This window comes from Ceratotherium simum, chromosome 5 (genome assembly GCF_057802395.1).
Source record: "Ceratotherium simum simum isolate JZ-2026a chromosome 5, ASM5780239v1, whole genome shotgun sequence".
Classification (NCBI taxonomy): Eukaryota; Metazoa; Chordata; class Mammalia; order Perissodactyla; family Rhinocerotidae; genus Ceratotherium; species Ceratotherium simum.
This window is the reverse complement of record NC_141904.1, coordinates 57283109-57307785: the sequence shown is the minus strand read 5'-3', so window position 1 is coordinate 57307785 and position 24677 is coordinate 57283109. Positions and strand designations below refer to the sequence as shown.

The window sequence follows — 24677 nt, the reverse complement described above, 5'->3', positions numbered from 1 at the left end:
CTCACCTGATGAATAGAGATACACAAAAAGTAACATTGTAAAAATGGTGCTCCCTTGTTAGCCATGAGGGCTTGTACTTAAAGCAGTTTGGTCTCTAATTATTAACCAAACGACAGAATCCTCCTGTTATCTTCTTGAGACCCCTTTCTGCTGGAGGAGAACTGCGTGGACTGTGAAGCCCAGAGAAGTAGGAGCTGTGACTCTGGCTTCCTGGACACTCCCCAAACCCTGATCAGAGAGAAAGCAGACTCAACCTTTGTGTGTCTTGCATGAGGGAAGATCAATGCGAAGGTCATTCAATTTTAAATTTCTTCCCAGCCTTATCTTTAAAAACTTGTGTAAATTGACATTCCATTCTAGTTTAAATATACAAATAACGGCTTGCATGGCTTCCCACAAAGTCAAGTTGGTGGACTGTGTTTATTCTGCGGTACTCGTACATTTCTAGTTTTAGAAGCGCAGAGCTGTATTCAGCTTGTCTTAGGTTCAGTCCCCCAGAAGCCGGCCCTGACACAAGTGCAATTAGTTTATTTGGGAGGTGATCCCCAGAAGCACTGGTGAGGGTGCAGGGAAGAGAGACAGGGAAGGGAAGGAAGCCAGTACAGGATGTGATCATGAACAAGTCAGCTCTGTGGGCGACTTGGGCTCCATCCTGCTAAGGACTTCTGGGAGCCTTGATAGGGCAGTGGTTCTCAAACTTTGCTGCACATTAGAATCACCTCGGGAACTTTTGAAACTCCTGATGTTCAGAATCCCTGAATGGTGGGAGCCAGGCACTGGGAGATTTTTAAACTCTCCGGGTGATTTCAATATACACTCAAGACTGAGACCATACCTCAGAGTTGTCCCCCTAAGCTTTAGGAAGCTGGAGTATTTACCTACAAACTCCAGTCCATCACAGGTTGAGAGCTGCTCCTGGTGGCATGAACTCCCCAGCATTTCTGGCCTGTGGAAAGCCAAAGCGTGCCGGGAATGGTGATTGCCAAGGGCATTTGGCTGGCAGCATCTGCCACACAGTTAGCCAGATCTGATATGAAATCCTGGCTTTGTCCACCTACTTGCAAAGCAGCCTTAATCAATTCATTTAAACTCTGTAAGCCTCCGTTTCCTCTTGTGTAACAACTTCTTTGTACAGCTATAAGGATTGGTGTGATATATGGAAAGTGCCCAGCGTGCAGTGGATTCTTAATAGACAGTTGTTGTTATAAACCCAGCAAAGGGAAGGAGGGAGAGATGGAAGGGGTTACCTTAAGCAGCCAGAAAATGCCATTAAAAAACCTAAACTTTAGCAACTCGGGTTGTGAGTTCTGATGTAGACGACACCAAGTAGTTCTGCCAGGGAACCTTTTCTTTATTCAAAGGAATGTCCTGATGAGTCGTCAGGATTGACAGAGCAGTTTAGCAGGTGCAACCTATTTCTCCAGCATGCTTCACCTCTGCTTTGTGTGGCAAGTTGCCCCCAGGAGTAGATGGTCCAGAGACCAGTGGCTGAAGGGAATCCTTGCTCTCTCTGTGGTTAAATGCCTGCCTGTTAGCATTTGGGGGACTGCTCAGGAATGCATGGGGTGCTGTGGCTGATAAGGCATTACCAGCACTGGGGTCTTTCTAGATAGGAAAAGGCAGGAACACAGCCAAACATAAATGAGGAACTGAGAACTTTCCTTGTAAAATCAGGTTTCCAGTATTATCGTGGATGATAAGCATATTTGAATCTGAATTAGGCAGCTGAACCATCTAAGTTGATTGGATACATGGAGTAATTTTCTAGAAATTAAGCAATTATTTGGACATGCTCTAAACTATATGGTTATTATTTTTGTTGGTAAGGGCTTCAAACCATTCCATATGGAACAATTTTAATAAGTGCGAGTTCAGGGGCCGGCCCGGTGGCGCAAGCAGTTTTGTGCGCGTGCTCAGCTGTGGCAGCCCGGGGTTCGCAGTCTCGGATCCTGGGCGCGCACCAACGCACTGCTTGTCAAGCCGTGCTGTGGCGGCGTCCCATATAAAGTAGAGGAAGAGGGGCATGGATGTTAGCCCAAGGCCAGTCTTCCTCAGCAAAAAAAGAGGAGGGTTGGCAGATGTTAGCTCAGGGCTGATCTTCCTCACAAAAAAATAAATAAATAAATGCGAGTTCACTATGTTTTGCAAAATAGTGAATAAACAAATAAAAGAGGGCCAGGGAAGCACCGGTGATAATGGTGTGTGATGAACCAAAGATTGTGATTAATCCAGTTCAGTGCACCTAACATCCAATACAAAAAAATATGAAATAATTATAGAAATTTTTAGAAGGCCTAGAAAAAGGCGCTGTGGTTAATTTGATTTTGTGCTTCTTGTCATGTCTTGTTGAAAATCTGTGAATATGAACCCCTTCTCCCACCTTAGATTAGTGCCCAAAGTGGAGTTTTTCTGGAACAGTCTTTCTGGAAAATATACTTGCCAGCCTTCTGCCCTGGATAGACAAATTTCTGTCTTCTCCCCTGCTCCTCTGGTCTGGAGTGTTTGGGAGAGAAAAGTGGTCTGTAAATGTTTGTGGAGTGACAGTGAATCTGGCTGCTGGTCGGTTATCAGGGCTTCTGGTGGCACTGACGAGCTGACTCGGCCTCCCCTCCTCCCACTTGCCTGGTGGAACATCTTTTCCTACCCACAGGAGAGGAAGGCCTTTCCTTGGCCAAGATGATCTCATCTCTGCTTCCAAACAAGCTGAAGGCCAGGTGTTCCATGGCCAAAATCAATAATTGGGGCTTTTCCTAGTTTGCCAAAATAAAGTTAATGGGTACACTTTTACACATTTTAAGTATTTTTTCTGTGATTTTTTTCCCTCTAGGGCCTGCTTTCACTTACTGTTACTGCTGCTGTTGCTACTACTATAATGACGGTGAATACTCATAGTTACTCTGTGCCAGGCATTGTGCTGAGCCCTTTACCCACTTGATTTATTTAACTCTCACAATAACCTTAGTGTCCCTATTTTATAGATGAGGAAACTGAGGTTCAGAGAGGTGAAGTGATGTACTTAATGTCTCACAACAAACAAATGGTATAAGTAGGAAGTGAACCCACCAAGACTAACCTTAGAGCCCACCTAGCATCTTCAAACTACGGTTAATACCATCTGAGCACAAAACTGCATATTATGTTAGTTAAAATTTATTTACCCATAGCTCAGAGAGCAACATGATTTCCAGGTTCTCTACCCCGTGAGCATATTGAAGAGTCTAGAAAAAGATCAGGGTTCCTGGATGCCACAAAAAGGAGGACATTTTAAAAATAAGGAGAAGAAAAAAATAGCAGTGTATTAAAAATTTGAGTAGGGGGGTCTCTCACTTCTCTTGCTCGCCCCTGGAGCTTCAGACAGGAGAGAAACAAAATGTGGATCCTTTCCCTGCTCAAACGTGAGTTTAGTGAGTCGCGTTCCAGCTGAGGGCAAGTACAAGAACACAAAATCCTTTTGCTAATCTCTCCCCAAAGAAGGCGCAGATGAAAGGCGAGGCATCAAAGCCTCTGAAACCACCAAAGCTGTTTGCCGGCAGAGAAATAAATCAAAAAGGTTTGAGATCTGGTTTGAATTTAATAATTATAAACGACTAATCAGGGGCCATTTGCTGTCAAGTCAGGAGCTGCACTCTTTCCATCAGTGTGTTTTTGCTGCTCTGGTCACTTGGTTATTAAATAGAAAAGCCTCGTGATTAAATAACAGGGCTGTTCTGACACTAATCAATTCAATCTCAGCCATTTAAAATTAAGTCAGGACTTGCATTTGCCCCGTCTCTTTGAAAGGAGTGGGAGCAACACACTGCCAACGTGACTGAAGGTATCCAGAGAGCATCCATTTATAACCCTGTGTGACATGGGTAGTTAGAGGAAGGTCAGGCTGCCCCCCAGATCTCTTATCCATCATTCTGCAGGATCCTGCATCTCTAATGCCCAGTCTGCCTGCCTCAATGTGGAATAACAACAAAACAGCAGTGACAGTAGTGAACAGTAATTATGGTAATAAGCACAGTAGCAATAATAATTACCATTTCTTATCTCTTGCCATATGCCTGGCTCTGTTCTAAATATATTATCTCCTTTAATCTTTGAAATAACCCTATGATGGAGAAATCAAAGCTTATAGAAGTTTTATAGACACTATATTTCCCACACACCTAGACTCTGCCTAGCCTGTAGTAGATCCTCAATAAATAATTGTTGAGTGAATGAAAGGATAAAGAAGTACCTTGCCCAACGTCACATCGAGTAGCAAATGGTGGAGCTGGATTTTGAACTCAAGTCTGTCTCGTTATGCTTTTAATTTCCTTGATGTGTGTAGGTAAATGCCTTGTGAGCCTTTTTATATCGTTTTAAAACACGTATTTTTTTAAAATAAATATTTAAATTTACTTTATATTATTGTAATATATGAATTTCCATAAAATACATATTGTTTTTAAACAATGTAAGAAGAGAAATAGCATTGTATGGCAGAAAGATCAGTGGTTTGGGAATCAGGCTTGTCTACAGAAAAATGTCCTCTCCAGCATTTACTCATTTTGTGAACTTGAGCAAGTCACTAAGGCCTTCCTGAGCTGCAGTGTCCCTCTCTGTAAAATGAACACAACAGTACTTACTTAAACTGGAGAGGCTTAAATGGAACAGTCCTTTAATCTGTGATGCAGTGCTTGGCTCATACCAAGTGCCCAGTTCTGGTATTCACTTCCCTACACTTGTGTGTTGGAAGGCACCTGGTGATTCTCCTTTGATTCTAAGACTCAAAGGATCCCATGATTTGCGTCCAGAGAGAATGGAAGCTGAGCCCAGTAAGGGTAAGATATTCAGGCTTGAATCAGGGCCAGATGTTCTGAAAATCGATCATCTGAGGATAGGGTCCGTGATCTTCACGGAGAGCCTCACCCAGAACAACAGAAAAAGCAGTTGTTCATGGACCGTTTACTGATGAGATTTAGATGTTGGCCTCGTGCTATCAGAAGCCTAAAGGGAGATAGCCACAGAGTGGCCCAGGGAACAATGATGCATCGTGAAAGTGGGTCAGAAGAAAGACAAGTGAAGGTTTAAGGTAGAGACAGCAGGGTGGTGTCACGAGTAATGAATCTCAGAGTCTACCTGATCCATCCAGAGATACTTGTATATCTTTAGCCGTCACATCAAAATATGCAAAAGACTTTGCTCTGTTGCAAATTAACAAAGGGTCCTCCTGGTTGTTTTTTGATTTGAGAAGCTTGAGAGGGTTTTTCCAGCACCCAAGCGCTTCTAGAAAGTGTCGCCATCAAATATGTAACCTGCAGGGCTAAGGAATCAGATAGTACACTCAGGCCCTTTGTTCCCACAAATTCCCCTCTGTAACTGTCTTTCCTCCCGCCCCAGATAGGCACCCAGGTGTTCAGACAAAGGGTTCAGGTACCCATTAAGTTCATTTATGGTTTAGTTTAGCTGGCTGTTTCCTTTCAACCGAGATGTAATCAACCTTGGATTCCTTGCTCCTAAAGCACAGAGGCTGAATCCCCATGCTGTTGTTCAGAGCAGTGCATGGATAGATGCCCTGGTCATGCATGTGCCTCGCCCTTGAACTCATCTGACACTCCTTCTCACAGGAGGAGTGAAAGTCACCAATGTCCTACTTGGACCAATGCCTGAACAGCCGTGATTTCTTTTAACACGTCTATGTATTTTAAGGAAAATAAATGCCCCTGCTGGTAAGGGAAAAGCTCTTTCTTATTTGAAAAGCAAGAATTGTAGCTTGAACTTGCAGGTTTTGAGTCTCCAAGGAAATTTGAGGTTGAAAAATTTCAGCCTTCAGTGATCTTTGCTTTTGAGGTTTTGATTTAATTTTGGCAGCCAGGTGGTTAGCGGAAGGGAAGGGTTCACTTCAAGAACACTGGCCTCCTTTATTCATTCTTTCTTTTAGTCACTCATTCAGAAATTATTCATTGACCTACAGCTCAGCACAGGGCACTGGGGTTTAAAGTTATGTGCTCGAGTCAGAGAGTGCAGACTACAACACAATTATTGGGCTCACCCAGGATGCTTCATTTTCGTGGTTAAAGGGGAAGTGGACTGTGCATTTGCTTCAGTAAATTTGACAAGAATAACAGGGTGGGTCCGTGGCTCCTCAGATTGGCTATGAGACCAAGTATGTAAATATGGGCAGTTCCCCCCAGATAATCCTTCCGTGGTTTCTGATGCACAGAGGGAGTAAAATGGCTCATTCTCTAGCCTACCTGATAGCAGTCAGTGATAGCTTTTAAAACTAGAAAGGACCACAAAATATTATCTAGTCTAGACAGACATACCTTCTTCAAGGCCAATTCTCTAGCAGAATAAAGTATAAAGGTATTTCCTCCTGAATTCCTCATGCTTAACACTTTCTTATACCTTCTCTGTGTGATGTGCCCTCCCAGACTCTGGGACAGGACAGCACAGTAGAGAAGCACATAGCTGGGAGCCAGACAGACCTGGGTTTGAATCTAGACTCTGCCACTTGCTAATTATAGAACTTTGGGCAAGTCCCTGGCCCTCTGTGAGCCTCTGTCTCCTCTTCTTAAAATGGAGGTAATACTTGTTCCTACCTACCTCATTGGGTGGTTGTGAGGATCAAATGAGATCATGCATATAAGGATGTAGCTTTGTGATTGACATGTAGTGAGTGTTTAATAGACTAAAGCTGCCATTATTATCAGTCTGATTATTATCATTATTAATCACTTAGGTGAAATTCAAAATGATGTAGTGTATGGTATCCTGCCATGCCCTCTACGTTCTGAAATGCTCATTTGTCCGTGTCTCCAGGACTTAAATTTCCCACTGGTGATTTTTTCCATGAATTATTCTTTAGATCATTGGCATGCACTCAGCTCCCCAATATTTTAGAAATTCCTGGGTGCAATTTAGAAGTTCCTAGGTGGGATGTGCAGCACATACATGGGGCTGTTTCACCTGCATGCCCTTTATCACCTGGGTTGGTTGGGCTGCCAGGGCTGGTGGAACGGGTGCCTATTTGGTTCCCTCCACTCCCTCCCCCTGTGCCCCTCCTGGAGTTGGGTAGTTGTGAAGAGGACTAGCTTCTCAAAGGGACCAGGGCCAACAGCATCAACAAAAGAATCAAGAAATAACCATTCTGGAGGGAGTCAGTCATGCACCAGGTCCTGCACCAGGTTCTGGGAATATGACCATGACAGACCAAGTCCTGCCTTCATGGGCTTATATCTCCTGAGAAGGTCAACCAAAAGCCAGAAAACAAAAAATTAAATACAATTATCTCTCTAAAATGAGTCTCCCCTGCTAGTCTCTGTCTCAGCACCTCATCTGACTCATTCACAGCAGAGATCACAGTCTGTAATTATTTTGTTTTCTTTTTATTCCTGATTAGTGGGCAGGGAGTATGCCTGGCCCACTCACTGCTGTATCCCAGGACCCAGAGCAGGGCTTTGCACATCAAAAGTGCTCAGTGAATGGTCGAGCAAATGAACAAATGACTAAGCGATGCTTTGTGAAATTTTTGCTTCAGGCCTAGAGTCTAAACTCTTCACGCTCCCTCTTTGTGGCTGGCAGGGGTCAGTTACCACCTTATGTAATGGAAATTGAAAAGAAAGTCCACTTCAATAATCCATGCAGCTTTTGTTTTGTAAAATGTGTGAGTTTCCTAAGGAGATCATTCTATCCCAGATTAAGTGGCCGTGGTTTAATTAAAAAGGCCACTAGAGGACATTTGTCTTCTGGATTTGACACTTGGGGCATGCAGAAGTGTCTGGGGTTAGGGGTGCTGGGGAGGCTGCATTCGAACACTGGGTAGTATGTTGAGTTGGTCTGGAGAGGGCTGCTTGACTGTGAGGAAAAGAGCTTCTCTTACTCTCCTCTCTCCCTCACCAGTGTGGGCTTCTTGGGATAACAGACTACTATTAGTGTGTCATGTTGACAAAATCATTGAGCCCTAGGAATGGAGCTGGAGCCCCATAAAATTCTATAATCTGACAATACCAGGTAGCAGCATATGTCTGTGTAGCTTACAGTTTGGGTAATACATAACAGGAGCTGCCATTTATTGTGTCCCCACTATGTGCCAGGCCTCGTTCCAGGTGCCATATATATATCATCTATGATCCTCACAACAGCCTGACCTGGTCGGCATTATTTCCACTTTATAGATAACATCCCAGAGCCTCAGCCCCCTCATGGTATTTCCCAAGACCCCACGTATAATACTGTAGCCTCTCAAGGCAAGAGAAGCCAGACTCAGGAAGGGCATGGGTTACCCTGGGCAGCAGGACACCGACGCAGGCCTTCCCACTCTCACACCCCAGCACGTTACTGATGGATGCAGCATTCTCCCATTTGCTCTGCTGCGCAATCCTCAATACAGCGCTCCAGGCAGACGCTACCAGACATTCCAGATGGCAAATGAGTCGTAATCTATTTGCCAAACATGCTTTAAATGGTGTATGTGAAGGGTTTTGCCCTAGGAATTAGAATCCTGGATTCAGAGTGTTACACTGTAGCTGTGTGACTTTGAGCAAATTGCTTATCTCCCCTGACCTTAGTTTCTTTACCCGTAGAATAGAAACCATCCCTTGCCCTACTTGCCTCAAAAAGGTGCCATATAAATAAATATATGCCAGTGAATTGGCTCACTGACACCACCGTTCTGCTTTTAATTCTAAATGGATGATGAGTCAATAAAGGTCAGGTCCCTGTACAGATATGAAGCATCCTCAAAAATGGCAAGTGTGCATAAGAGGCGCTATCAGCATCTTCTCAAGGCTCCCTCCAAAGCCCCTAAGTGGAATATTTGACTCTCTAAAAATCAGTTGGTGAGCTTTGTTAATGCAGATTCCTGGCCACCATTCCAGAATGGCTGATTTAGCATTCTTAGAAATGGCTCCTGGCGTCGGATCTCTAAATAATTCCACTGCTCAAGTGGAATAATATATAGGACCTAGAATTCCATACTCTGGATAGAACCATGTTCACATTTGGGATTTTAAATATCTAGGTAGCTGGCTATGGAAAAAGAGGCCCCAATCCCCCCGCCCACGTCTTTGTCTGGCAAACTTTTATTCATCCTTCAGACTTATTGGAACCCCCTTTGAGACTAGAAGCTAACGTCATGAGCCCACCTTAGAGTTGAGAAAGGGTGACTCGGAGAAGTGAAGTAACTTTCCCTAGGATGTTTGGATCTTTTTTCTAATTTATTTTATTTTATTTTATTTTTATTGCAGTAACATTGGTTTATAACATTATATAAATTTCAGGTGTACATTATATTTCGATTTCAGTGTAGATTACATCATTTTCACCACCCAAAGACTAATTACAGTCCATCACCACACACATGTGCCTAATCATCCCTTTCACCCTCCTCCCTTTCCCGTTCCCCTCTGGTAACCACCAATCCAATCTCTGTCTCTTTTTATGTGTTTGTTTGTTGTTGTTATCTTCTATTTATGGTATTTGACTTTCTCTCTCTGACTTATTTTGCTTAGCATAATACCCTCAAGGTCCTTCCATGTTGTCACAAATTGCTGGATTTCATTGTTTTTTATGGCTGAGTAGTATTCCATTGTGTATATATACCACATCTTTATCCATTCATGCCTTGGTGGGCACTTAGGTTGCTTCCAAGTCTTGGCTATTATGACTAATGCTGCAATGAACATAGGGGTGAATGTATCCTTATGCATTCGTTCATGTTCTTCCGATAAATACCCAGCAGTAGAATAGCTGGATCATGTGGTAGTTCTACTCTTAATTTTTTAAGGAATCTCCATACTGTTTTCCATAGTGGCTGCACTAGTCTGCACTCCCACCAGCAGTATATGAGAGTTCTCTTCTCTCCACATCCTCTCCAACACTTGTTGTTTCCTGTCTTGTTAATTATAGCCATTCCGATGGGAGTGAGGTTATAGCTCATTGTAGTTTTGATTTGCATTTCCCTGATAGTTAATGATGTTGAACATCTTTTCATGTGCCTATTGGCCATCTGCATATCTTCGTTGGAGAAATGTCTGTTCAGATCTTTTGCTCAGTTTTTAACTGGGTTGTTAGTTTTTTTGTTATTGAGATGTATGACTTCTTTATATATTTTGGAGATTAACCCCTTATCAGATATATGGTTTGCAAATATCTTCTCCCAATTGTTAGGTTTTCTTTTCATTTTGTTGATGGTTTCCTTTGCTGTGCAGAAGCCTTTTAATTTGATATAGTCCCATTTGTTTATTTTTTCTATTGTTTCCCTTGCCTGGTCAGACATGGTACTTGAAAATATACTGCTAAGACCAATGTTGAAGAGTGTATTGCCTGTTTTATTCTAGAAGTTTCATGGTTTCAGGTCTTACACCAAGTCTTTAATCCATTTTGAGTTAATTTTTGTGTATGGTGTAAGATAATGGTCTACTTTCATTTTTTTGCTTGTGGCTGACCAGTTTTCCCAACACCATTTGTTGAAGAGACTTTCCTTTCTCCATTGTGTTTTCTTGGCTACCTTGTCGAAAATTAGCTGTCCATAGATGTGTGGGTTTATTTCTGAGCTCTCAATTCTGTTCCACTGATCCGTGTGTCTGTTTTTTTGTGCCAGTACCATGCTATTTTGGTTACTGTCGCTTTGTAGTATATTTTGAAATCAGAGAGTGTGATACCTCCAGCTTTGTTCTTTTTTCTCAGGATTCCTTTGGATACTCAGGGTCTTTTGTTGATCCATATAAATTTTAGGATTCTTTGTTCTATTTCTGTGAAAAATGTTGTTGGAACTTTGATAGAGATTGCATTGAATCTATAGATTGCTTTGGGAAGTATGGACATTTTAACTATGTTAATTCTTCCAATCCAAGAGCATAGAATATCTTTCCATTTCTTTGTGTCTTCTTCTATTTCTTTCAACAATGTTTTATAGTTTTCAGTGTACAGATCCCTCACTTCTGTGGTTAAGTTTATTCATAGGTATTTTATTCTTTTTGTTGTGATTGTAAGGGATTATATTCTTAATTTCTCTTTCTGCTACTTCATTGTTAGTGTATAGAAGCACAACTGATTTTTGTATGTTGATTTTGTATCCTGCAACTTTACTGTATGCATTTATTATTTCTAAAAGTTTTTTAGTGGATTCTTTAGGGTTTCTATGTATGAAATCATGTCATCTGCGAATAGTGACAGTTTCACTTCTTCCTTTCCAGTTGGGGTCCCTTTTATTTCTTTTTCTTGCCTGATTGCTCTGGCTAGGACTTCTAATACTACGTTAAATAAGAGTGGTGAAAGTGGGCATCCTTGTCTGGTTCCTGTTCTTAGAGGGATAGCTTTCAGTTTTTCTCCATTGAGAATGATATTAGCTGTGGGTTTGTCATATATGGCCTTTATTATGTTGAGGTACTTTCCTTCTATACCCATTTTATTCAGAGTTTTTATCATAAATGGATGAGGTATCTTGTCAAATGCTTTCTCTGCATCTATTGAGATGATCCTGTGGTTTTTATTCTTCATTTTGTTAATGTGGTGTATCACATTGATTGATTTTGCAGATGTTGAACCATCCCTGCATCCCTGGAATAAATCCCACTTGATCATGGTGTATGATCTTTTTAATGTATTGTTGTATTTGATTTGCTACTATTTTATTGAGGATGTTTGCATCTATAGTCATCAGTGATATTGGCCTGTAATTTTCTTTTTTTGTGTTGCCATTGTCTGCTTTTGGTATCAGGGTAATGTTGGCTTTGTAGAATGAGTTAGGAAGCTTCCCCTCCTCTACAATTTTTTGGAAGAGTTTGAGAAGGATAGGTATTAAGTCTTCTTTGAATGTTTGGTAGAATTCACCAGGGAAGCCATCTGATCCTGGACTTTTATTTTTTGGGACGTTTTTGATTACTATTTCAATCTCCTTACCAGTGATGGGTCTGTTAAAATTCTCTATTTCTTCTTGATTCAGTTTTGGAAGGTTGTATGACTCTAACAATTTATCAATTTCTTCTAGATTATGCAATTTGTTGGTGTATAGCTTTTCGTAGTAGTCTCTTATAGTATTTTGTATTTCTGAGGTGTCCATTGTAATTTCTCCTCTTTCATTTCTGATTTTATTTATTTGAGCCTTCTCTCTTTTTTTCTTGGGGGTCTAGCTAAAGGCTTGTCAATTTTGTTTATCTTTTTGAACCAGCTCTTGGTTTCATTGATTTTTTTCTATTGGTTTTTTAGTCTCTATTTCATTTATTTCTGCTCTGATTTTTGTTGTTTCCTTCCTTCTACTGATTTTAGGCTTTGTTTGTTCTTCTTTTTCCACTTCCTTTAGGTCCACTGTTAGATTGTTCATTTGCAAATTTTCTTGTTTGTTGAAGTACGCCTGTGTTGCTATAAACTTCCCTCTTAAAACCACTTTTGCTGTATCCCATAAATTTTGGCATGCATGTTTTCATTTTCATTTGTCTTCAGGAATTTTTTTATTTCTCCTTTGATTTCTTCATTGACCCAATCGTTGTTCAGTAGCATTTTATTTAATCTCCACATATTTATGGCTTTTCTGATTTTCTTCCTGTAGTTGATTTCTAGTTTCATAGCATTGTGGTTAGAAAAGATGCTTGGTATTATTTCATTCTTCGTAAATTGATTGAAATTTGTTTTGTGGCCTAGTATGTGATGAGTCCTGGAGAATGTTGCATGTGCATTTGAAAAGAGTGTGTATTCTGTGGTTTTTGGATGGAATGTTATATATGTATCTACTAAGTCCATCTGGTCTAATGTGTTGTGTAAGGCCAATGTTTCCTTATTGTTCTTCTGTTTGAATGATCTATCCATTGGTGCAAGTGGAGTGTTCAAGTCCCCTACTATTATTGTGTTACTGTCTATTTCTCCTTTTATGTCTGTTAATAATTGCTGTATGTATTTAGGTGCTCATGTTGGGTGCATAGATATTTACACATGTTATATCCTCTTATTAGATTGTTCCCTTGATCATTATGTAGTGCCCTTCTTTGTCTCTTGTTGCGGTTTTTGTTTTAAAGTCTATTTTGTCTGATGTAAGTATTGCTACCCCAGCTTTCTTTTCATTGCCATTTGCATGGAGTATCTTTTTCCATCCCTTCACTTTCAGTTTGTGAGTGTCTTCAGGTCTGAAGTGTGGTGCTTGTATGCAGCATATATATATGGGTTTTGTCTTTTTATCCAATGAGCCACCCTATGCCTTTTGGTTGGAGCATTTTTGAAGTAGATATTGATAAATATGTACTTATTGCCATTTTGTTACTTTTTTTCTGGGTGTTTTAGTAGTTCTTCTCTGTTCCTTTCTTCTTCTCTTGCTCTCTTCCATTGTGGTTTGATGGCTTTCTTTAATATTTCATTTGGGTTCCTTTCTCTTAATTTTTTGTGTATTTATTATAGGTTTCTGGTTTGTGATTACCATGAGGTTCATATAATAACCTATGTATATTAAGTTGATGGTCTCTTTAGTTTGGCCTCTTGCTAAAACTCTACTCTTTTACTCCCCTCCTCCCACATTTGGTTTTTGATATCATATCTAACCTTTTTTTTTCTACGTGTGTATATCCTTTACCCTCTTATCATGGAAATAGATAATTTTAGTACTTTTGTCATTTGAGCTTCATATTATCTTCGTAGGTGGTTAATCTGCTACCTTTACTGTATTTTTGCCTTTACCAGTGATTTTATTGCTTTTTTTTTTTTTTAATAATTTTCGTATTCCTATTTGTGGTCTTCTCTTTCTCACTTAAATAAGTCCCTTTAGCATTTCTTGTAAGGCTTGTTTTTGGTGATAAACTCCTTTAGTTTTTGCTTGTCTGGGAAACTCTTTATCTCTCCTTCCATTCTGAATGATAACCTTGCCACATAGAGTATTCTTGGCTGTAGGTTATTTCCTTTCAGCACTTTAGATATATCATGCCACTCCCTTCTAGCCTGTAAGGTTTCTGCTGAGAAGTCAGCTGATAGCCTTATAGGGTTTCCTTTGTATGTAACTTGTTGCCTTTCTCTTGAGGCTTTTAGGATTCTCTCCTTATCTTTAATTCTTGACATTTTAGTTATAATGTGCCTTGGTGTGGGTCTCTTTGGGTTTATCTTGTTTGGTGCTCTCTGTGCTTCCTGTACCTGGATGTCTGTTTCCTTCTTTAGGTTAGGAAAGTTTTCAGCTATTATTTCTTGAAATAGATTCCCTGCCCCTTTGTCTCTCTCTTCTCCTTCTGGGACACCTATAATATGGATGTTAGAGCACTTATTGTTGTCCCAGAGGTCCCTTAGACTGTCCTTGTTCTTTTTAATTCTTTTTTCTTTTATCTGTTCATCTTGGGTGATTTCCTCTAGTCTTTCGTCCAGATCGCTGATCCATTCTTCCGTATCACCTACTCTGCTACTGAGTCCCTCTAGTGAATTTTCATTTCCATTATTGTATTCTTCATTTCTGATTGGTTCTTTTTTATATTTTCCAATTCTTTGTTGAAGTTCTCACTGAGTTCATCCATTCTTCTCCCAAGATCAGTGAGCATCCTTATGACTTTTTGTTTGAACTCTTTGTCAGGTAGATTGTTTATCTCTGTTTCATTTAGTTCTTTTTATGGGGTTTTGTCCTGTTCCCTTATTTGGAACATATTCCTTTGTCTCCTCATTTACTGCATTATAGTTGGTCATATCAGAGTCTGTCTGTTGTACATGAATATGAGTTCCTTAACGATGGGAGTTACTCATCTTTGCATTCCCAGGAGCAAACACAGGGCCTGGCACACAGTAGTTGCTCAACAAATCTTTGCTTAATTGAAGTGAAGAAGTAATAGAACAATTATAGTAAGACAGACACGGACAGCTCTGGTTGCTTTCCAATCTCTGCCTGTGTTCACACGCAGGGTCTGATAGAGGAGGAGGAGGAAGTGAACTTCTTCAGGGGTTGAAGACTACAGATGTCTCTGGACTCCACTGTAACCTCAAGCCAGTGATTCTGGTCCTTTGGTAGCTTTCTTCCAAGTAGGATCTGGAGACTTAGCAAGTTACAAATTAGGGACTCCAGAAATACTTGCCTGGTTGGTTGAGGTGGGATGCAAAGAAAGCTTTGATAAGCTTTATTGTGGTTTGTAGATGGGGTTTCTTTTCTTTTTATAAAAAGGATATTTTTCCAATGTAGCCTGGCAGACTTGTTTGTTCATAAGTTTATTTCAAACACAATTTTCTTCAGTTCAAGTAATGACTTTCCTGAATCTTAGTGTTTATGGCTATAAAATAGGAAGATTGGCAAAGATTTCTGAGGTTCTTTCCAGCATTCTGGTTCTGTGATTACATCAGGACCCTGGATGAGGTTTAGAACAAATTTAAATTAACCAAGTACAAAGCAGCTCTTAAATATCTTAAATATCTTTAAGTGAATTAGATTGTCTTTCCTGTGCAGTTTCTTCTTCCAAGTTAGTCACAGTTGAACTTTGTATCTGAATTTCTAAGCCTTGATATATGGAGACATTTAGGAAAAAAGGAAATACAAAAAGAAACAAATTATAGCAGCATGAATAAGAATAATAATGCAAACCAATTATCCTAGAGCTTAATGGTTTCCCGTAATTTCTTAGGCTTTCTTAGAACTATTCATTTACGTAGCTTGGTTAAAGGTTATGAGTAACATGGTAGAAATGACAAGGATTGCATGTGCTATTTGATTGCTTTTTGTCTTTCCTTAATCAAAGCCGTAATCCCTGTTTACATTTGAACTTTGTTTTGCAGCGAAAACGGAAGCAGAGTGCCCAAGATGAAGATGCTGTTAGCCTTTGTAGTCTCGACATAAGTGTAAGTATAGTCCTTCCTACCCACTACTCCCCACCATGAGAGCACCTCTCATCTCTGAATATACTTGTTAATATGCTGTGTGCTTTAAGTGGGCTTCCAGGATCTGACTTGGGAAATTGTGGCTTTGGGTAAGACTCTTTAAAAAAAAAAATTTCATTTTACTGGAGTAAGCTGTATGGCCAGCTTAAACTTCCAAGTCAAGTTGTTTATCCCCTGTGTCTTTTCTTTCATAAAATGAATCGTGAACTCAATGCATCTGGGTAGAATGTAGATAAATGCTGCTGTGCTGTTTTAGAGGTTGGACCAGAAGATGGACCAGATGTTTGTCCCCCTTTGAGTTGGCTCAGCTCAGAAAGCTGGGTGGTCCAAAGGCCAGAAGAAGTCTCCAGCAGCATGGCGGAGTGAGTCGCTTTGGATTCAGCAAGATCTTAGTTTGAATTAAGATTCTACACTTGTCATATGTGGCACACCTTGCTTCATGTCTGTTTTCCTCATCTGGAAAAGAGGGATGAAAAAACTTAGCCTAACAGAACTGTTGTGAGGATCACGTAAAACAATAAAAGCAAGAATACCCAGCACGTTGCCTGGCACTAGGCACCTACCAAATGTGAGCAGACTTGTGTTTTCCTTTAAAAGCAGACGTTCGCAGAAGATGTTTAAGTGATGTGGTAGTTGAGTGCTGGTGATGATAGAAGTAAAAAATCTTTCTTGGATTTTTCAGGCTATGGTGGGCATGCTTAATTTCAGCAGCTTTCTTTACCTGGCCTACTTATCTCCCCACTAATGCAACTGGGAAGCCTGCCTAGGCCTCTGATGCCCTCATTATCCAGGGGCTGGGGGTGAGGATTCAGGCCCTCCCTGGGCTCCCCATGACTATTCATCTTTTGTACTTCCTTGGAGTTTAATCACTGTGCATAGTGGATCCATCTAACAGTAGGACCTGGTCTTTCTCCTCTACAGAGACTACAAAAGCCACTGTGAGATGAGAAGGCTTCTATGCTAAGAATTAAGAACTGGGTCATGGTCCTGGCTCTGGCTATAATTAATGATGTAACCTTGGGCAAGTCACTTCTCCTCTCTGGGCTTCAGTTTCCTCAGTTGTTAAAAAAAAAAAAGAGATTGAGATCAAGTCTTCTAAAACCATTGTGAAAATTTGAAACTTCCTTGAACACAGATTATTGAGTTCTCGTCTGATGACATTTATTTATCAGTATAAACAATGTTCTTTTAGTTGTTTTTAATTATTGCAGAGTTTTCTATGATGCAAAGAGCCATGATGGAATGAGCCTGAGCTGACATCTAATTAACGTACTGGTGCATCTTTATTTCACCATATGGTGTTTGTTCCAGTCTTTAGATCATCAGATTGATGGAGCTGGACCAGTTTACTAGGTTGCCATGGTAACAGGACAAAAAGATAATGTTCTTCTGGGTTTTACTTTACTTACTTACTGAATGTTTTATTATTGACAAGTGAAGTCTATGGAACTTCCCTTATCAGTAACAAGTTTTTTGTGTTTGAATGTCTTTAATTTTGTGGAAATTATTAGAATCATTGACTTTCAGAATTTAAAGATTAGCCATCATATATTCCAAGCCCCTCACTTTGAGAATGAAGAAGTAGAAGCCCAGGGAGGTGTAGTGTTTTAGGCAAGACTTTAATCTAGGTCATTTCTAAGATCATGCCTCACCATATGTTTTTCTTCAACTATATCTATTTTTCAGGAAAGTATGTCTCTAGAAGCTTTTTTTAAATCAAAGAACCACTAAACTGTCTTATATGAAAGGATTATTTGCCATTACGAGTTGTGATTTGGTTTTTATGTTGATTAGTGTTGATGACCTTGTCTTCTCACCAAAGTGACTTAAATCTCATATATTTCAGTGTCTTTTCTCCTTGTGCAGCTGCAGAAGATATTTCTCCCTCTTTTTTTAACTATCTTGTATCATGTTTTGTCACGGTAAAGAGACTTTTATGGACATCTACCTTTATGCTTAGGGATTCAGCTATGGCCAAACTCCTTTCTGATTTGCCTGGCATTTTTCTCGAGTCTTGGCAAACAGACTCCAGAACCTGGGCAGAGTTTCCTCCAGATATTGTCACATAGTATTATAATAATTGTAAAAATTAGAAGAATCCTAGAAGCTGTTGCAGGGACATGAAAACTGGTGTTTTGCAGGTGTACTGACAATCAGAGTAGTATGAAGATGACAGGATGTGTGATGGATCCAGATGTGGCCATGGAGGAAATGTTACTGGTTTTTAGTGCCTTGCATATAGCAGGCACTCAGTGGAGATGAGCTGAGTTGAATGAAGTGGTGGGTGGAGCCACTCATAAGAAGATGTTTTGCCATAAAGGCAACAATGTATAAATAAATATCTGAGTCCCTGGGGCCGACCCCGTGGCTTAGCGGTTAAGTGTGCGTGCTCCACTACTGGTGCCCTGGATTCGGATCCCAGGGGTGCACCGACGCACCGCTTGTCCGGCCATGCTGAGGCGGCGTCCCACATACAGCAACTAGAAGGATGTGCAACTATGACATACAACTATCTACTGGGGCTTTGGGGAGAAAAAGGGAAAAAAAGGAGGAGGATTGGCTATAGATGTTAGCTCAGGGCCGGTCTTCCTCAGCAAAAAGAGGAGGATTGGCATGGGTGTTCGCTCAGGGCTGATCTTCCTCACACAAAAAAATAATAAAAGAAAATAATAATAAATAAAAATAAATAAATATCTGAGTCCGATAAATTAATTGTCCTAATAAATAAATGGGCTTTGTTGGCTACTCAAATATGTTTTTAAATGGTGATATCCAGTAGAGTCACAGTCCCTTAACTAACTGGCAGCATTACTAAAGAGTTGTTTCGAGGCTGTTTCTATGGGTGTGGAAAGTATCTGAAAAAAAGGTGGGTTCCAGTAGATGACTCATAGTGGAGGATGCGAGGGTTTGGGAAAATAACATTAGTAACTCTCACTTTTGATTCCATTTAATAAGTGGAAAGACATTCACCAGATGTTTGCTTTGAACAAGAAGTTGCTAGATCAGAGGACAGGGGTCTTTTGGGGATAATGGTCAAGTTTCCATTGAGTTACAACCCAAGGCTGTATATACAGTGGGTTCTTGGTAAATACTTATTGGTTAATGGATTTAAAAACAAAACACAACTGGGGCTGGCCTGGTGGTGTAGCGGTTAAGTTCTCGAGTTCCACTTCGGCGGCCTGGAGTTCGCAGGTTCAGGTCCTGGGCGCGGACCTACTCACCCGTGGCTCATCAGGCCATGCTGAAGCAGTGTCCCACATAGAAGAGCTACAACTCTACCACTATGATACACAACTATGTACTGCGGCTTTGGGGAAGAAAAAAACAAAAGAAAAGAGAGGAAGATTGGCAACAGATGTTAGCGCAGGGCCAATCTTCCTCAAAACAAAAACAAAACAAAACCGAAAACAGTGAGCCCTCCTAATGTGTATGTGGAATCCTACACAGATACCCCTTTTATAGAAATATATCTGTGACATAAAGTTGGGAAATGTTAACACAGATGAAATTTTCCCCGTTTGATTAAAAAGTATGTATAGAGCCCCACAGGGTGTCTGAATGATGATAATACCAAACATTCCCACTGACGTCTTGATTTTAATGCCTCAGATGACAATGCTGATAGGTGCCTGGAAGGGAGTTTTCATACTAAACTCTTCTCCCACCTCCTATTGAACTTGGGCTTAGAGACCAAATAGGAATGAAGAAGCTAAGAAAAGAGTTTATTCTTACAGGACAGGGATCTTCAATTGTTGGGGGGGGGAGGCGGTCACAGACTCTTTTGGGAATCTGGTGATAGCACTGAGCTCAAGAAAATTTTACAGGATTGATGTGTGATTTCATGGGCCCTGTGGAGCACAGCCAAGACCCCATGTTAAGAGTTACTCTTACAAAGGAAATTGGAAGCTTCTTAAGGCACGGTGACTTATCTCTAAAGAATTATTCTCCCACCCTCCACCCCTAGCACATGCTGAAAAATGAATTGTGACAAGAGAGTCCACGCTAGTTGATGATATATTTGGTCTCTATTTTTTCCCACCACTTCACCCAGTCCATTGGCTGAGCCCCTCGCTTCCTGGCAGGGTAGAATGCAAACTATTTCAGAAAAAAAAAAAAAGCAACCTATACTTTTGAGAGCAGTTTGCAGAGTGGAGAATGCTCCCAGCAGCCGCCTACAAATCTCCTCTCACGTCAGAGGATACGAGTGGGATGGTTTCAGGGACATTGCTTCCCCCACAGCACTTTTCTAGTTTAATTCTAACGGTGAGAGATGCCTGAGTGAAGAGCTGGGGTTCATGGTACCCCAGGAAAGGCCCTGCAGAGCACTGCTTAGCACCATACATCCCTTCTCAGAAAACAAACGAGTTCTGGGGTGGAAATAAAAATAATTTCCAATGATAAAAACAATCTAAGAGATGAAAAGGAATATATGTTCTTTGTAGAAAATTTGTAAAATGTGAACAATAGTATTCATCAATAATCCCACCTAAAAGCAGTAGCTACATTTTGGTGTATTTTCTTCCTGGCATTATACACACACTTTAATAATTTTTCATTATGAAATATTGCAGACGTACAAAATGGTGTAAAGGATAATATAAAATTCCATGTAGCAATCAATGCAACTGAAGAAATATACCCTTAATAGCAAAGCTGAAGGCCCTTGCAAATCCCTTGCTCTGTTAAGTTTAATATTTATTACTGCCTTGCCTGTCTATAAATTTGCTACTTACTGTATCCCTAAATAGCACGTATACTTTCAGCCAGCTTTTAAATTTTCTGTAAGCACGTTGGGATCAGAATACATATTAATTTATTCCTGTATTTTTCATTTACTATATTGAGATCATGTCACCACATCCCAAAATATTCTTCAAGAACGTTATTTTTAATAATTATAGAGCACTTTATCAAATATATGCACTAAATTTATTTAACTAGTCCTTCATTGAATATTTAGATAAGTTATAACTTTTCACTATTATAAATAACACTTATGGGCATCCAAGAATATCTTCGTGTAATCTTTTATCAGTAGGATAAAATGAATAAAATATGAAATTCCTAGCTAAAAGGGTATGAATATTTTTTAAACTTGTGAACAGGTTTATACTTCTTCTGGCAGTGAGAAGTGGAAATGCATTTCAGAGCAGTTGGGCGTCTGGTATGGAAACTCACAGAGCGAGGGATTGTTTACAGGTTTCTGTGACCCATCTCTCTTTCCACTACATCACTAGTCCCTTGCTGAGTCCGTGGCTTGATAGGGGGCATTGGCTTACACCCCCTTTTTAGTAGGAGCCCCTCCCACCTAGGGAGTGCTGGTGGTAGTGGAGCTGGTGGTAGGGCTTCCCCACGGGAGCAGGTGGCTGGACTATGACTGGGGATAGGATGGGATCCATTTAATCCTTACAACAGTCCTGTGACCATGGGTGTTACCGTATCCTTTTTGCAATTGAGGAAACTGAGGCTCAAAGAGATAAGCAATTTGCTCAAAGTCCCAGCTTATTATACATTCAAGCCCAGGGTGGTTGGATTCCACAGCTTCCCCACGCTGCCTCCAGGACAGGAAAGAAAAGAGAAGAAGGCATTTGGCTGCATGGCTTCTGGTGCTGGATGATGTGTAGGACATTCAGCTGGTCTTATTGGCAAACCACCTTGGAGGTTTATGACATGCATCCCCAAATTTCCATTACCTATACTTTCTCATCACTTACCCTGTTATGTGGATGCTCAAAGCACAAGAGTTGATATAGAAGAGGGAAAAAGCTTTCCTGTGTCGATTAAGCTAAGTGATGTTTCATTGCTAGTATATGTTTAACCAGCCACGGAATAGCAGCAGGGTTATTTTATCTCTGCTCAGCAGAGTCCAGATAATTAAAAAAGATACCATTTCTGCAGTTTTGTTTCTCTTGGTCTATTCTGGAACTTGGTAACTGGGGAGATTAGCCTTGCCCTGGCTGGCATGAGGCCTTGATGAATTATGTGGGAGATTTTAATAACGCTCTTATCGCAGAGGAGACCAGGCCTGCCCCTGAGATTGAGTCTTCATTAGCGCATGCTCATATTTAACCTGGTGGCATTTTTTTTTCTGCTTTGGATTTATGATCCACTCTTGCTGCCTGTGAAACCATTTGGGCCTAAGGTAGTGTACACCCTATATTGAGTCCAAGGTTGTTCTGCCGCCGCCATCTCTGATGGCAAATTTGCTCATTGTTGACATAGACAGATTTCATCTTGCCTTTGGGCTAATTGATTAGGTGGTGGATTGTAGTAATCCCTGTGATCTTTTCTCTTTGATCCACCTCTTGAAAAGCACAGTGACAAAGAAATTCCAAGGAGCTTCAGACACACTCTCAGAAGTTAACAATGTAACAAAGTGTCAGTCATCGTTTACTACACCCCTTCAAAGTGACGTCGATGGGGCTCTTGTTAAATGAGGGTTCTCATGTTCCCAGAATATCTATTTGTTTGAATTTGTCATCAGAATTACAAACTTTGGGAGTGTAGAAACTGAACTCTGCTCTGTACTTCAGTTTCCTCGCCTGTAAACTGAAATCATAACAGTGTACTGCCTTAGAGTTGTAAGGATTAAAATGAGTTAATTCATGTAAAGCACTTAGGACCTGGCCCATAGTAAGTGCAAAAAATACTAGCTATTGTCGCTGTTGATTTCATAATACAAAATCAACTTTATGGTTAAATTTGAGGATATTTCTTATTGGCACAAGTGTTCATAAATAGAGCTGATCATGAAATGAAAAAAAAACTAGGATGTGAAGAGACTTATACAAGGAGTTTTATTACAGCATTTTTTATAATAGCCAAAAGCTGCAAACAGCATGAATGTCCAAATTATATAGAGACTTATAAATATATCACAAAATATAAGTGTGAAACATAATTACAGAACACATAATATATAAATTATGCTTCTAGGTGTTTTTATATATTTGTCTGTACAAAGGAATAAGCATGGAAGAACATACACTGCATTGTGGATAGTGGTTATGTTGGGAGAATGGAATTACAGGAAGGAGTGATTGAGTTCCAGGGGTTCTTAGCATTTGGCATCTTGTGAAATCTGAGAACACCCATTTGCCCCAGAAGACTGTTTATATGTGCTTAAAATAAAATACATAAGATTACAAAAAAACCCCAGTTATATTGAAATACAGTTATCAAAATATTTAAAAACAAATTTGTGGTAAGAGTTACATGTATGTGCTTCTTAATTGATGCATTAAGTAACAAGATCTGGCAACAAGGCTAAGAATTAATATACCTTCCAGGAGAGGACAAGAGTAAATGATATTTTGAAATACACCAACTACACTGTGATTTGAAAATATAGTGATTTCTATGGTGACAAAGTCACAGATCTGCTGATGCTTCTGTGATTTGTGACCTCCATTCATACTGGAAGGAAATGCTAAATTTCAGTTGTCAGTGAAACTAAAGATGTCTTTTTTCATCCAAACTCACAGATGCCCTGAATTTTATCCATGGATTCCTTGGAGGTCTGAGGATTCTAGATTAAGAATCCCTGGTTAAGATACTTAATCTGTTATGATAACTTTGTATTGTATTACTTTAGTAATTCAAATGACTGAAATAAAAAAATACAACAAATATAATTGATTTTGACCTGTTGGTATATGATGTTGTTAGTGTTTTAAAGGAGAGAATGTAAAACATTATCTAAAAGTAAGGGACAGGGAAAATGATGATAATGTTGTTTTTAGGAAGACTTTGCAATAACCATTAAATCAGTTCTCAACACTTGGTGTTTAGGTTTTTCTTTGAGACCGGCTTAGCTTTTTGAAAATATATGCCTTGAGTCACCCCAATAGTTTAGTAGAAGATCTTTTCTGCTTTTTCTGCTATTAGAAAAATCATTTTAGGGTAGAAAAATATTCTTTTTTGAAATGAATACTGAAGTATTTAGGGGTAGAATGTCATGATATCTGTAATTTACTTTTGAATACTTTAGCATAAAATATAAAGTGAATATTTTAAAGAGAAAAAACAATTTTATTTTTAATTACACAAGTAACACTGCATACACTCCCATCATTTAAAAAATCAAACAACAGAGATAGAACAAATGGCCCCTTAACCATCCATGGTCCCACTTACCTCCTCGGGTATAATCCTGGTTATCAGTTTAGTCTCCTCCCAGATAGTTAGATAGATAGATAGATACAGATAGAAAAATTAGTTTGTGGGGGATTTTTAAGGACATAAATATTGTCATTTTTTGTTTTACTTTGCAACTTGCCTTTTTTTCCTTTTAAATTGTCTTTATTTTTTAGAGCAGTTTTAGGTTCACAGCAAAATTGAGCAGAAAGTACAGTTTCCATATATCCTTTGCCCCCACACATGCACATCCTCCCCCAACTATGAACATCCCCCACAAGAGTGGTACATTGTGACAATTGATGTACCCACATTGACACATCATCGTTGCCCAAAACCGTAGTTTACGTTAGGGTTCACTCTGTGTTGTACATTCTATGGATTTTGACGAATGTGTGATGATGCATCCACCATTATAGTATCTTACAGAATAGTTTCACTGCCCTAAAAATCCTCTGTGTGCCTATTTATCCCTCGTCTCCCCAGCCACTCACAACCACTGATCTTTTTACTGTCTCCATGGTTTTGCCTTTTCCAGAATGTCATACAGTATGTAGCCTTTTCAGGCAGCTTCTTTCACTTAGTAATATGCGTTCAAGTTACTCCATGTCTTTTCATAGCTTGAGAACTCACTTCTTTTTTACGACTGAAGTAATATTTCGTTGTATGAATGTGCCAAAATTTGTTTATGCATTCACCTAGTGAAGGATGTGTCTCATTGTTTTAACTGCTGCTCATTATTGCATAAA

The 24677-nt window shown here is 39.9% G+C and overlaps 1 protein-coding gene across 2 annotated transcripts in view; it reads left to right on the top strand.

Moving 5' to 3' along the window:
• The window catches only part of ARHGEF3 (Rho guanine nucleotide exchange factor 3), a 296369-nt gene that overhangs the window by 148626 nt on the left and 123066 nt on the right, over positions 1 to 24677 (top strand). For both annotated transcript variants that reach the window (XM_004419841.3, XM_004419840.3), the window contains one exon: positions 15691 to 15753. In XM_004419841.3, coding sequence (XP_004419898.2) covers positions 15691 to 15753 — 63 coding nt within the window. The remainder of the gene's footprint in view (positions 1 to 15690; positions 15754 to 24677) is intronic.